The sequence below is a fragment of the Carcharhinus amblyrhynchos genome, chromosome 3 (assembly GCF_965287045.1).
Source record: "Carcharhinus amblyrhynchos chromosome 3, sCarAmb.v2.hapA, whole genome shotgun sequence".
NCBI lineage: Eukaryota > Metazoa > Chordata > Chondrichthyes > Carcharhiniformes > Carcharhinidae > Carcharhinus > Carcharhinus amblyrhynchos.
The window spans coordinates 114,597,265-114,611,571 of record NC_137326.1 but is presented as its reverse complement, the minus strand read 5'-3'; the positions used below and the strand labels follow the sequence as shown (position 1 = coordinate 114,611,571).

At 41.4% G+C, this 14,307-nt stretch overlaps 1 protein-coding gene across 6 annotated transcripts in view; it reads right to left on the bottom strand.

Annotated features, from left to right (window-relative positions):
• Nucleotides 1-14,307, bottom strand: part of rubcn (rubicon autophagy regulator) — a 55,660-nt gene that overhangs the window by 28,229 nt on the left and 13,124 nt on the right. For 5 of the 6 annotated variants that reach the window (XM_080185781.1, XM_080185784.1, XM_080185782.1 and 2 more), the window contains 4 exons: nucleotides 6,169-6,325; nucleotides 3,849-4,367; nucleotides 2,632-2,676; nucleotides 220-315 (listed from right to left, as the gene is read on the bottom strand). In XM_080185781.1, the coding sequence (XP_080041907.1) occupies nucleotides 220-315; nucleotides 2,632-2,676; nucleotides 3,849-4,367; nucleotides 6,169-6,325 (817 nt within the window). The remainder of the gene's footprint in view (nucleotides 1-219; nucleotides 316-2,631; nucleotides 2,677-3,848; nucleotides 4,368-6,168; nucleotides 6,326-14,307) is intronic. The other variant, XM_080185785.1, reaches the window with a different exon arrangement.

Below are 14,307 nucleotides of genomic sequence, written 5' to 3'. Positions count from 1 at the left end.
AGGTGGAAAAAAGCGAATTACATGTCTATTCACATTGCACACAAAATATTTTGAACAGCTCACTAAAAGGGGAGAGAAATCTAAATTATTAAAAATAATGAAAAAAATTAGAACTAACTTCATGACTTAGTAAGTTCCTGGGTACCATCTAAAGCAAAATAATTTTGTACACAATTTAAAACAGCAATAAAGAAAACACAGATTTTAATTAGTATTTACCAGCTTCCATGTAAGGAGAGTTAGGAGTGCTGGCCTTGCAGCTCTGAGCTGAGAAAGGACCATATTCCTTCAGGTTTCTGATTCCCAGATGAGATTCTAAATTACAAAACACAGTCAGTCACTCACTCGAAGGTCTAGACACTATTTTACTGCAGGGGCTTTTGTTCTGTAACTAAATTACAGTGTTGATCAATTTGAGATTTGTATTGCTACACTGGGGAAAGAAAATGCTGTTCGGAATGCACTTACAATACTACATTAAAGACAAAAAGGAACATGCTTTAAAACAAAAGGAGTTTTTTAATATTTTTTGTTCAAATTATCAGCTTGACATTGGCTCCAAGGAACCAGTGCATAAAATGTGAGGACAAGGTGGGGAGTGAAACAATATCAATATTTACTAAGAAACACAAATAGATTCCACCATGCAAGACACTAAATTAGGCAAAAAATGAAACACACAGTGGTATGAAATGCAAGTTAAGCGTAGAAGTGGTATCAGTGGTCATATCAAGTCAGCATCAACCAATATCAGTGGAAAGATTTGGAAAAAAAATATGTTCTGCAACTTATATAACTGATGATAGGCAATTTCAGCCTAAATACTGCACTTTAATGCTGAAACACTAATCTTTTTCAAGAGCTTCCATTCAGTGTTTTCAACTTATATAAACAGATTCTGTTCAATCACAGGGTGGGAATATGTAACCTCAGCACCTTAAAGTAGGTCAGTTCAAGACTGTCTTTTTAGACAATAATCATTTAAGGGCCAATTAAAGTTTCATCATGATATTTATTTTAGCAGTCACTCTGGAGTTGCTTTTACTTAGTTCTGAAGTTACTACAATAACCGGATCAATCAATCCAATTACTAAAGGTAATAAAATAAATTTTAAATTTTACTAGGCACCCTTCAGCCAAAGCAATGCATCAAGAAATTCCTGTTTGATGGTAACACCTGAGTTCTAGTCACACCCATTTGATAGCTGACATTAAGGGTAAAGCCAAAAGAAATGCTGTGACTCTTATACTGCAAACAGGTCTACAGTGTGATAGGTCTCCTATTATTCAGGATTACAATTCATTTATATTGTGCATAAATTTCAGAATCTTATTTGTTGCTAATGTTTTAAGTGCATTGTGTGGCATCACAGCCATATTTCTGATCACTGACCTCCCACAATTTCTACAGACCAGCAATAAGAAAACTGCAGAGGTCAATATCCCAAAATTCAGAGAAGCTGCTACTCTGGTTGCATGTGTTGATTTTAAGCAGTTCTGCCCTGTTTGGGGTGGCCTCAGGAAACCATTTCAAAACAGATTTTTTAAAAACACAGTTTGTGGCATTGTTGTCATCTATGTGCATATTATTTTCTATTATCGAAAGCAAGAGCCCAATTAACATAGCTAAAGCACATCAATTTTCCTTTAATGAGGATTGTAAAATATAATGCAGCTTTGAGACAAGTTTTCAAATTATGAAAAAAAAAGCAATTGATGTTGCACCACCCCATTGATGGAAGAAAGTTTGCACCTACACTTTTTAACCTAAATTTCCCATCTTGAAAGTGGCACATGGGGAAAAGCCAACAGAGACATTTCTCTCAAGGAATGAATAAAACAAAAACCACAAAACACCATAGTTCCAAATTGATCCTAACACTGATACCTAACTCTGCAAAGACGTTTGTCTCTTTTTCATATACTGTCAGATCTCTGGAAAATAGAAGGCATTTTTGGAGGTAATCTTTCATTTCATACCAGATCCTTTTCAGCTGTGATTGCCGACAAATACTCCAGTTGCGATTAAAGTAATTACTTTTTCCATTTGTTGTTTTATACGTTTGCCATGAGGACAGATCTGTGTGAGCATGTGCATACACACAATTTCCTAACAGTGTCAGCACAACTAACACAAACATGTCAGAATTTTATCATCCCATCCACCACAGGAATCGGAGCAGGTTTGGGGCAGACCACCAAAAGGTCTGTTGACCGAGCGGAATCTTGTGGTTTCGGGATGAGTGAGGCTGTAAAATCCCACCTACAGACTACTGAACCCACATAAAAATATAACTTATTATAAAATGTAACTTTTCTTCTAACAAAGTCCAATTATTTAGATGAAGAGATTTGCTCTCATTTGGATTACTAAGATTTATTAACTACCATTAACCCAATTTTTTTAACCTTTAAAAAAGTGCATAATAAAGTTAGTATCACAGAACGAGTGTAAAAGTCAATGCGGAATTGTATTGGCTGAAGCAACCTCAAAAATGTAAACCACCAACCAGTTCCATTTCTGCACTTTACATATGATAAAACTGACATTACTGGTATTGTTAATTACAGTGGGGACTGCATGCTTTTTCATCATATTGAAAATGCAATTTACAACATCCATTTGCAAACCTTCTACTGGGTCCTCTACTATAATTGTGATTTTCCGGAGGTCTCCTTGAGAAAGCCGAAGAATAAAAATTGGGAAATGGAAAGTTACAAGACAACAGGATTAGAGGTTAGTGCCAAATGGATGATTTCTCCTTCTGCTCCCTGCTCGTCCCATCCTTTCTTGAACAAAGCTGCAATATTGTGTAATTCATGCATAAGCCTATACCACTCACTTTGCATCACAACTTGGCTGACATCCTTTGTTATGTGAGAAGGTGACTATCTGGTTTTCCATCCCTCCTCTAAACAATCTAGCCAAGACGATGAAACCTGCCTCTACCCCAGAGCAAGTACAAACATCAATTTGGATTGGAATTCCAAACTGGACACAATGTTACAGTAATTGTATAATCTGCTGGCTGTTTTGCATTACATACTGTAAAACAACAGATGTTCAATGTTTTGTAAAGACAGCAAAATATTGCAAATAAACATTTACATATGTAATATTCTTCACTGGGGTAGATATTTTTCATCATTTCTACTTGCTTTATGTAAAACCAAGAAAACCTTCTTAGGCCTGCACCAATACTGCTCAGAAACAGAATGTCTAAACTGACAGTTCTTCCCATTTTCTTCGTTAATATTAATTAACCTTGTGAAACAGCGCACAGGGCTACATCCAACCACTGCATAACGGTGTGCTGAGTACATAGATCTTCAAAGAATTGTTTAGATAAAGCTCATTCTTTAGATCTATTGCCCTTTTCTCAAAGTAGCTGCACATACAATGGCATGGTTCCCCATGCTTGTTACCCATTAATGTATTACCACCCTTGAAGAGTTTGACAGGAATGCTCGGAGACTTACCAACCCCCATTGGAAATCATGGAGTCTATCCTGTCCTGTTTATATTGCCACTCTCATACGTTAATGGAAAAGTCACTGGACAAACATCAGGAGTAGGGACTCTGATTGACTTGGTTCCTTTACAGTCCAGGTTTAACATAAGGCTGAACTTGATCTCCTTTCAACCAGAGAACAAAGTATAAGCCAGAGAATGAAACTGTCAACGGGACTCAGTATCACTGCCATTCATTAGGGAGTTACCAACTATTACATTTTCCATTTCCTTCTTTTGGTTGGCACACGGAGATTAAAAACTAAACTTGACTCATCATATATTGTGGCAAGAAAATCTTGACATACATAAATCCTTGAATTAAAATTCACTGTACCTGATGTCTTTGTCGTTGCTAAACCAGTATCAGAATGAGATCGGATGTGGCTTTTCTTGAAACTGCCCTGTCGTTCCAGATTTAGGGTTTCAGAGAAGCTGGAACGTCTTGGAAGGCTCAAAGATTCACTACAACTAACAGTCATTTTAGGAACTTGCCCTGCCAATGGAGCAAGTTTCTGTGAACTTCCGGAACAAGAGGAGCTATTGCTGCACTGACTTGAGCTGTGATCCCTCCTTCCCAGGTTTCCAATAGCCAAATACTCTGGTCCATCATCCATTTCACTTGATCCCTCATCTTGTACTTCACCGGAAGAGTCCTCACCATGGCTAACAGGGGTACTAATTGTTGTCTCACTGACTGGAGAAAATGGTTCCACAGAGGGGACGACACTGAACTGGTGAACGGCTGAGACATGATCTGGTAGCAATTGGTCTGTAGAATCTGGAAAAAATGTCAAATTAGCCCTCTTTTTGGTCTCTTGCTGAGTCGGTTTAATGAAATCATGTGGTGTAGCACCTATATCAGTGAGGGAAGAGGAAAAAAGGGAGAGGATCGTCAGTTGTATTTTCTACTGTCCCTTACAGAAAATAGGAATAAAAATATATTTGTCAACCTGACTACTTTATTAAATTATTTAATTTTAAAAATGGACAAAGGCTGTACCCTGTCATGCCTGACAAGCCACGTCCCATACCAGAGGGATTTCTAACCTTCAGAAATCAGTGTGGATCTTGATACCTTTGAAGAGATATTGATCAAAATTCAAATAAATGCACCAGTGCTCTTTACATTTCTAGAGACTGTGCAACTGCAAGGGCAAAAGGGACCCTGAGTCCCCTATTAAATCTCTCAAGATTCCACTGCTTGGAGGAAGGATACAAGTTACATGACCTCCCAGAGCTGCTAGAACTTGTAATATTGCCATTGCAACCGAACTCTGGCAGTATGCCATTTTACCACCCAACAAATAGCAACAAAATAACTGTCCAGGTAAATTGCCTGGTACTTATCTACATTATGCACCACCAGAAACATCCTGTATCAGTGTCTGAGAGATTATCTCTGCATGTTTTCTTCCATCGTGGAAGTTCTGTCTGACGGATAAAACTGCACCAACTTTAGCCTGCTAATCTGAAGGAATACACTATTGAAATTTTGATTCTGGACTCATGAAAATGTAAGACGTATTTCTATCATGGTCTTGCATCTTATTCCTTTCCTTCATTCATTATACAAGTGCAAAAGGGGCAAGTTTAGTGCGCGTGTAAAATAAACCAACCATGTTATCTTACCTTACCTCAAGTTTGCTATGGGAATATTAATAGAGGATCACATCATTCCAAACTGAAGAGTTGAGGAAAATATGCCACAATTTAAACGAGAAAGTCAAAAACACCTCTGTTTATGGACAAGTAGTGAGAGGAGAGATCAGGGCTCTTTAAATTAGTCCCCATCCTGTCTGTAACACTATAATCAAATGGTTTTATACTACTGGCTATACTATAGACAGTTTATGATTCTGAAGATGAATTAAACAAATAATTCATGTATTGATTCTGCCCCCCCACCCCATCCCCCACTAACACCAAAGGTCCATATGGAACTAGACTAAACTTCTCAATAAAGACTCGCAAGTATAAAGCCAGGACATGGAAGCTTTAATTCAATGTTCATAGTATATGATTTTTGCCCGAATTCTCTACCTGTCACTTCACATTACAATATTTTATTCTTGTGGTAATATATTCGCTTGGACTTTTACTTTGGTTGCCCTTTGTGGATGACTGGGAGGAGAAAAGGAAAATGAGAAACCTACTATTTAAAATCAAGTATCTGTGATCAAGGCCAACTTCAGTGAGGTGTGGTTAATTATTGCATATGTTAAGAATGGTTAAACAATCCTACAAACATAACCGGAGATTTGCGCTCGAATTGTTAACAGCTCCAGAAAATTCTCGGAAGATTTGACAAACTGTCATGTTTTCAGTTTCAACTTAAACTCTAAGGATGAAAGATGAAAACTGAATTCTCCATTATTACTGTATTAGATTAGATTGCTTAACTACACTGAATGCTTTGGCATAATTACACACAGACGCACATAAGGCAATAAACAACCCAACCATTGAACACCAGATGACTAGTTGGAAGCTCAGAGTGCTGAAACAAATGATCTGGTCAACAAAGTTGAGATGGTTGAACTATGTTACCTTATCTTTTGGATGTATCCCTTCTAAAAACCATCTTACATTTAACACATCCATGGAAGGGAAAATAAGATTAAAAATAGATACATTTAAAATCATTTTTCACTTACCCAAGTTCAAAGTGGTAGAATGACCAGAGAGGCTGGTATATGAGGTGGTGTGTCTTTGTTGGCCTCCCTCTGTATGGGACATGCACTTGGTTCCAGGTAGAGCTGTGAGGCTTTGACTTTTCATCATTGGTAAGGAAGAATTACACTTCCTTGCAAACTAAATATTGTTTAAAAAAATTGCATATCTTCACTTTTCTGGAACTTACAAGTCTAAAGTGACATTTGTTATACATGAACACATACATTATTAATTCCCTTTGAATACTGCTGTGGTAATATAGCAAATGTTAAACCTACAACACTATCAAAAGCAGATTTAAGCCATGTGCTTTCCCATGGTTGGTTTGACAAGGCTCAATTCCGCACAAAAAACTGACAGGTAGGAGTATAGGTTTAAAAAGAACACAAAGCTCATTTCTGTTTTACTACTCAAGATGTTGCCAAAATTTCAGCAACAATTCCAAATTGAATTCTACATTCCCCCATTTTCATTGAAACGTACAGCGCAGGAACCATTTGCCCTTTGGCCTGGGCTGATACATTGAAAAAGAACAGTCATGAGATCATTCCTGCAAGATCACCATCTTCAGTTACTTTTTCAACTCCATTTGAAAATTATCAGGTCCCACCACCTTTCCACGTGACGTCCCTAATCCCATCAACATAAATAAAAGCTTTCCTCATCTCTCCTCTAGGTTTTTTGCCAATGTTTTTGAATCTATGAACTCTGGCATTGACACACTCACTGGGAGCATTATTCTTCTTTATGTCCTCAATCTATCAAACCGTTTCATCATCTTGAAAATATCCACTAAGGCTGCTCTGAATTCTTCCTGTTACAAGGAAGACAGTTCTACCTTTTTTAACCAGTCCCTGTAACTTCCTGGTGAATCTCTGCACTCTCGCAGGCTTACATCTTTCTTGAAGAGTAAGTAGTCTCACAACACCAAGTTAAAATCGAATAGGTTTATTTGGTAGCATGAGCTTTCAGAGCACTGCTCCTTCATCAGATGAGTGCTTGTGCTACCACTACCAAATAAAGCTGTTGGACTTGAACCTGGTGTTGAGAGACTACTTATTGTGCCTATCCCCATCCAATGTCCACATCTCCACATCTTTCTTGTAGAGTCCTGAACAATAATCCTGCTAAAGTGTAAATCATGGAAATTCAGCACTATAGCATAATATTACATTAAAATATACTTTAGAACTAAACTTTGCAAAATGCCAAAGGCAAGCATTTAGAATCATTGGGGCAATCTTGAGTCCACGCTTGCTGTCTGTGGGAATGGCAGTGAGGGTTCAAGATTCAGTGAAACCCTGGAAGTCAACTGCAAGGTTTTGACTTCAATTTCTGCTGCCCCCTACTAGTGATGTAATCAGGTTCATGTCCGTAACAGACATGAACCTGATTTAAATACCTTAATACATTTAATTAAAGACCAGCCCTGCACATATTCCACCCCCCCTACATTCAAACCTCATTAAAGTGACACAATATCGCTGAGATTTAGAATAGGTTCACCCAGACACGAGCCTGTCATGGGGATCCCCCCCATTACCATAAAGTATAGCCCCCAGGGAAGAGGGATATGGCCAGGTGGTGCACTGGCAATGCCCCTGACTGTGTCATAGAACATAGAACACTACAGCACAAACAGGCCCTTCGGCCCACGAGTTGTGCCGATCACATCAACACCTATCTATAACCCCCAATCCCATAAAACCCCATATACTCATCCAGAAGTCTTTTAAGAACATAAGAACATAAGAAATAGGAGCAGGAGTAGGCCATCTAGCCCTTCGAGCCTGCCCCGCCATTCAATAAGATCATGGCTGATCTGTTGTGGCTCAGTTCCACTTTCCCGCCCTCTCCCCATAACCCTTAATCCCCTCTCTTATCAAAAACCCATCAACCCGCTTCTTAAAAATATTTAGCGAGGCAGCCTCCACCACTTCAACGGGCAGAGAATTCCAGAGATTCACCACCCTTTGAGTGAAGAAGTTCCTCCTCAACTCCGTTCTAAAAGACCCCAGCGAGTTCGCCTCCACCACCACTGACGGCAGCCGATTCCATTCACTCACCACCCTCTGAGTGAAAAACTTACCCCTAACATCACTTCTGTACTTTCCTCCCCGTACCTTAAACCTGTGTCCTCTCGTAGCGACCATTTCAACCCGGGGAAATAGCCTCTGAGAATCCACCCTATCTATTCCTCTCAACATTTTATAAACCTCTATCAGGTCGCCTCTCAACCTACGTCTCTCCAGGGAAAAGAGACCCAGTTCCCTCAACCTAACTTCATAAGGCATGCCTCCCAGTCCAGGCAACATCCTTGTAAATCTCCTCTGTACCCTTTCAATAGCTTCTACGTCTTTCCTATAGTGAGGCGACCAGAACTGCACACAGTACTCCAAATGAGGCCTGACCAGGGTCTTATAAAGTTGCAGCATTACCTCCCGACTCCTAAACTCAATCCCTCGATTTATGAAGGCCAGTACACCATACGCCTTCTTGACCACCTCTTCCACCTGCGAGGCCGATTTAAGAGTTCTGTGGACCCGGACCCCAAGATCCTTCTGCTCCTCAACACTACCAAGACTCCTGCCCTTGATAGTGTACTCATTCATCCCGTTGGTTCTGCCAAAATGGACGACTACACATTTATCCGCGTTGAAGTCCATCTGCCACTTCTCCACCCAGTCCTGCATCCTATTTATGTCCTGCTGCAACTTTTGACATCCTTCCAGACCATCCACAACACCACCGACCTTCGTGTCATCAGCGAACTTACTTACCCATCCTTTCACTTCCTCATCCAGGTCATTTATGAAAATGACAAACAGCAAGGGTCCTAGAACAGATCCCTGGGGCACTCCACTGGTGACTGACCTCCATGCAGAAAAAGACCCATCCACAACCACTCTCTGCCTTCTGCAGGCAAGCCAGTTCTTGATCCACAAGGCCAAATGCCCTTGGATCCCATGCCCTCTCACCTTCTCAAGAAGTCTTGCATGGGGGACCTTATCAAACGCCTTGCTCAAGTCCATGTACACCACATCCACGGCACTTCCTTCGTCAATGTGTTCAGTCACATTATCAAAGAACTCAACTAGGCTCGTAAGGCACGACCTGCCCTTGACAAATCCATGCTGACTATTCCTGATCATGTCAAACCTCTCCAAATGGTCGTAAATCTTGTCCCTCAGAAGCCTTTCCATCAGCTTACCAACCACTGAGGTCAGACTCACCGGTCGGTAATTTCCCGGGCTATCTCTGTTCCCTTTCTTGAAAATAGGGACTACATCCGCAATCCTCCAATCTTCTGGAACCTCTCCCGTCTCCATTGACGATGCAAAGATCATCGCCAGGGGCTCTGCAATCACTTCCCTCGCCTCCCACAGTATCCTGGGGTATATCCCATCTGGTCCCGGCGACTTATCAATCTTGATAGAATTCAAAAGTTCTAACACATCCTCCACCTTAATATCCACAAACTCAATCTTTTCCATCTGCTGCAAATCCGTAGCAAAATCTCCCAGATCAGCTTCCACCGTGAATACTGAGGCAAAGTACTCATTAAGCACCTCTGCCATTTCTTCTGGTTCCACACAGACCTTACCCCCTTCACCTTTTATAGGTCCTATCCCTTCTCTTCTCATCCTTTTACCTTTCACATATTTATAGAAGGCCTTGGGATTCTCCTTAACCTTACCCGCCAAGGTCTTCTCATGACCCCTTCTGGCTCTCCTAATTTCCCTTTTAAGCTCCTTTCTACAGTCCTTATACTCCTCAAGATCCTTAACCTCTCCTAGTTCCCTGAACCTTTTGTACACCTTCCCTTTCCTCCTGACTAGGTTCAACACAGCCTTCGTGCACCACGGTTCCCGCAACCTACCAAAACCCCCTTGTCTCATCGGAACGTTGTCACGCATAGCTCCAGACAAACATTCCTTGAATATCCGCCACCTTCCTTCGGTACTTTTCCCTAAGAACGCCTCCTTCCAGTTTATTTGTCCAAGTAACTTCCTGACTTCTTCGTATCTCCCCTTACTCCAGACAAACACCTTCCTAGCCTGCCTGATCCTATCTCGTTCCAATGCAATTGTGAAGGAGATAGAATTATGGTCACCATTCCCAAGATGCTCCCCTACCGAGAGATCCATCACCTGCCCTGGTTCATTCGCCAGTACCAGGTCAAGTACAGCCTCTCCCCTCGTAGGCTCATCCACATACTGTGTCAGGAAACCTTCCTGAACACACCTAACAAACTCCTCCCCATCCAAACCCCTTACCCTAGGGATATTCCAGTCGATGTTTGGGAAATTGAAGTCTCCCATCACGACAACTCTGTTATTAGAGAGGTGATTGCAGAGCCTCTGGCTCTGATCTTCAGGTCATCGTTGGTCTCTGGTATAGTACCGGAAAATTGGAGGACAGCGAATGTTGTCCCATTGTTTAAGAAGGGGAACAGAGACTTCCCCGGGAATTATAGACCGGTGAGTCTTACTTCTGTTGTGGGCAAGGTTTTAGAAAGAATTATTAGGGATAGAATTTATAGTTATCTGGAGAGTAATGAATTGATTAGAGACAGTCAGCATGGTTTTGTAGCAGGTAGGTCGTGCCTTACCAACCTTATTGAGTTCTTTGAGAAAGTGACCAAAGAGGTGGATAGGGGTAAGGCAGTTGACGTGGTATATATGGATTTTAGTAAGGCGTTTGATAAGGTTCACCATGGTGGGCTTCTGCAGAAAATGCAGATGTATGGGATTGGGGGTAATCTAGGTACTTGGATCAGGAATTGGCTGGCAGATAGGAGACAGAGGGTGGTGGTTGATGGTGAATATTCGTCATGGAGTTCGGTTACGAGCGGTGTGCCTCAGGGATCTGTTTTGGGGCCACTGCTGTTTGTAATTTTTATTAATGATCTGGATGAGGGTATAGTTGGGTGGATCAGTAAGTTTGCTGATGACACCAAAGTCGGTGGTGTGGTAGATTGTGAGGAAGGGTGTCATAGTTTGCAGGGTGACTTAGCAGAGCTGGGCCGCGAGGTGGCGGATGGAGTTTAATGCGGAGAAGTGTGAGGTAATTCATTTCGGTAGGAATAACAGATGTGTTCAGTATAGGGCTAACGGGAGGACTTTGAATAGTGTGGAGGAGCAGAGGGATCTAGGTGTATGTGTACATAGATCCCTGAAGGTTGGGAATCAAGTAGATAAGGTAGTTAAGAAGGCATACGGTGTCTTGGCGTTTATTGGTAGGGGGATTGAATTTAGGAGTCGCAGCGTCATGTTGCAACTGTACACAACTCTGGTGCGGCCGCACTTGGAGTACTGTGTGCAGTTCTGGTCCCCACATTACAGGAAGGACGTTGAGGCTTTGGAGAGGGTGCAGAGGAGGTTTACCAGGATGTTGCCTGGTATGGAGGGGAGGTCATATGAGGAGAGACTGAGGGATTTGGGGTTGTTTTCGCTGGAAAGAAGGAGGCTAAGAGGGGATCTTATTGAAACATATAAGATGATTAGAGGTTTAGATAGGGTGGATAGTGATAGCCTTTTTCCTCGGATGGAGAATGCTAGCACGAGGGGGCATGGCTTTAAATTAAGGGGTGGTAGTTATAGGACGGATGTCAGGGGTAGGTTCTTTACCCAGAGGGTGGTGAGGGATTGGAATGCCCTGCCTGCTGAGGTTGTAAATGCGCCTAGTTTGGGGGCGTTTAAGAGATCTATGGATAGGTTTATGGACGAAAAGGGATTGGTTTAGATTAGTGGGTCAGTGTTTTTTTTAAAAAAAAACTGGTCGGCGCAACATCGTGGGCCGAAGGGCCTGTTCTGCGCTGTAATGTTCTATGTTCTATTAATACATTTCTCCAGAATCTGTTTCCCTATCTGCACTTCAACTTCCCTGTCGCTATTGGGTGGCCTATAGAATACACCCAGCAAAGTTTTTGACCCTTTGCTGTTCGTAACTTCAGTTCAGTAACTTCAGTGTCAGTCTGGCAGTGTATACCTGTGCCAAGGGCAGACTCCAATGGGAGCCGGGGTTTTGGTGCGTGCACGTGCGTGTGCCCTTTTCATGGTGGAGGAGGAGAGCAGATGTGGGAGACGAGGTGTCAACAATGGAGGTGGGAGGAATGCTGAGGCCAATCGTTGACGAGAGCAAGGAATGATGGTTCTGATCACAGGGAATAACGTGTAGCCAGCTTGTTGGGATGTTTTTCCTCATACCCTGGGCATATTATTCATGATTTGGGGGAAGCATTTAATTATGCAAGATATCTTATCCAGACATAAACAGACCTAAGCCTGTTCACAGGTTAGACGGTGCTGCTCAATGCCACATTGTCAAAAATAAATAAGTTTTGAATATATTTTGATTATTAAATCTTACATTCAAAAGATGGAGATCCTCAAGTTTCTACCAATACCCTAAATTTGCTATTCTTGTAACAAAACACACTAGTGTGTTAACATATGAACAAAGATCAGGGCTAGGTATTTTGGCCCTTCAAGCCTGCTTTGTCATTTAATTAGATCATAGCCGATTTATCGTAACTTCAAATTTGTGTCTTGCCTACCCATGATAACCTACTACCCCCTTGCTTACTAAGAATATATTCATCTCTGCCTTAAAAACTTTCAAAGACTCTGCTTCCACCACCTTTTTAGGAACAGAGTTTCAAAGGCTGACCCTCGAGGGAAGAACAATTGCCTCATCTCGGTTTTAAATGGGCAACCCCAAGTTCTAGACTCTCCAACAAGGGGAAACATCCTCTCCACATCCACCTTGTCAAACTCCCTTAGGATCTTATCAAAAATTACCTATGTTTCTATCAAGTCATCCTTTGCTCTAAACTCCAGCAGATACAAGCCTAGCTGTCCGACCTTTCGTCAGACAACCCACCTATTCCAGATATTAGTGAGGTAAATCTTCCGTGAACTATGTCAAACACATTTACATCCTTTATTAAATAAGCTTACCAATTTAGCTTGATTAGCCATGCTAAATTGCCACTTAGTGCCCCAAAATGTAAGCAGGTTAAGGGATTAGCAGGGTAATTACATCAAATTAAGGCTTGGTCTGGTGTAGACTCAATGGACTGCATGGCTTCTTACTGCACTTCTGGATTCTATGAGTACTGTACACAGTACTACAGATGTGGCCTCACTCATGCTCTATATAACTGAAGAATAACCTCCCTCCTTTTGTATTCAATTCCCCTCACAATGAGGACATTTATTAGTTTTCCTAAATTACTTGGATACTAGCCTTTTGTGAACACTAAGCACCCAGATTTCTTTGCACCTCAGTTCTACAATCTCTCATCATTTAGATAATACACATCCCTTAGCCCGGTATCTCCACACAAACTGAACAGGGTGTTATCGGACAACAAATTTTATGAAATTGGGCACACAAAATGGAAGCAAACTAAAGTTACCCTCAGAGCCCTCCACTAAGAATCACAAAGTAACAGACACCGATCAGTAGGCAAGAGCATGCTTTTAGAATGCAAATAAGGGCTAGCACATAAGGGAAGCTGGACAGGATGGCACCTTCAGGAACTAAATCTCCACCACATCAAAATCAGCACCTTTAAACAGTCAAACAACCCTGGAGACACCTAACATTAGCATAAGGAAATATTCCTGGTCCCTCAAAATCTCTTTTGATATCAATGACACACCTATGGTTCAAACCCTGGAGATTCTAGACTATTAAATAATCAAATCATTCAAAACAATTAACACACACCTAAAACAATTTCCTCAACACTTGGAAACATCGAGACAGGATGGCTAAGGTCAAATACTTTAAATAGAGTATTAGCATTTGAATTGCATACCGCACCGAAGTTCAGGTATAACTATAGCCTGCTGCGAGGGACGGGCAGAGCGCTTTCAGGACAGTCCGATTGTATGTCCTGACTGTGCTTCTCCATCGACATAAAAGAAAATAAAGCTGTGCCATTATTGAACTTCACCCCGAGTCCGTAGTGGTCGTTTCGCCCGCTCCCACTAACAAAGGCATCTGCAGTGGGTTGTTCAAGCAACATTGCAGTGCTTTGGTAAAGATTATTCGGTGGAGAAAATAAAAAGGAACCAAGATGGACACCTGATCCAAACGTGCTGGAAAAA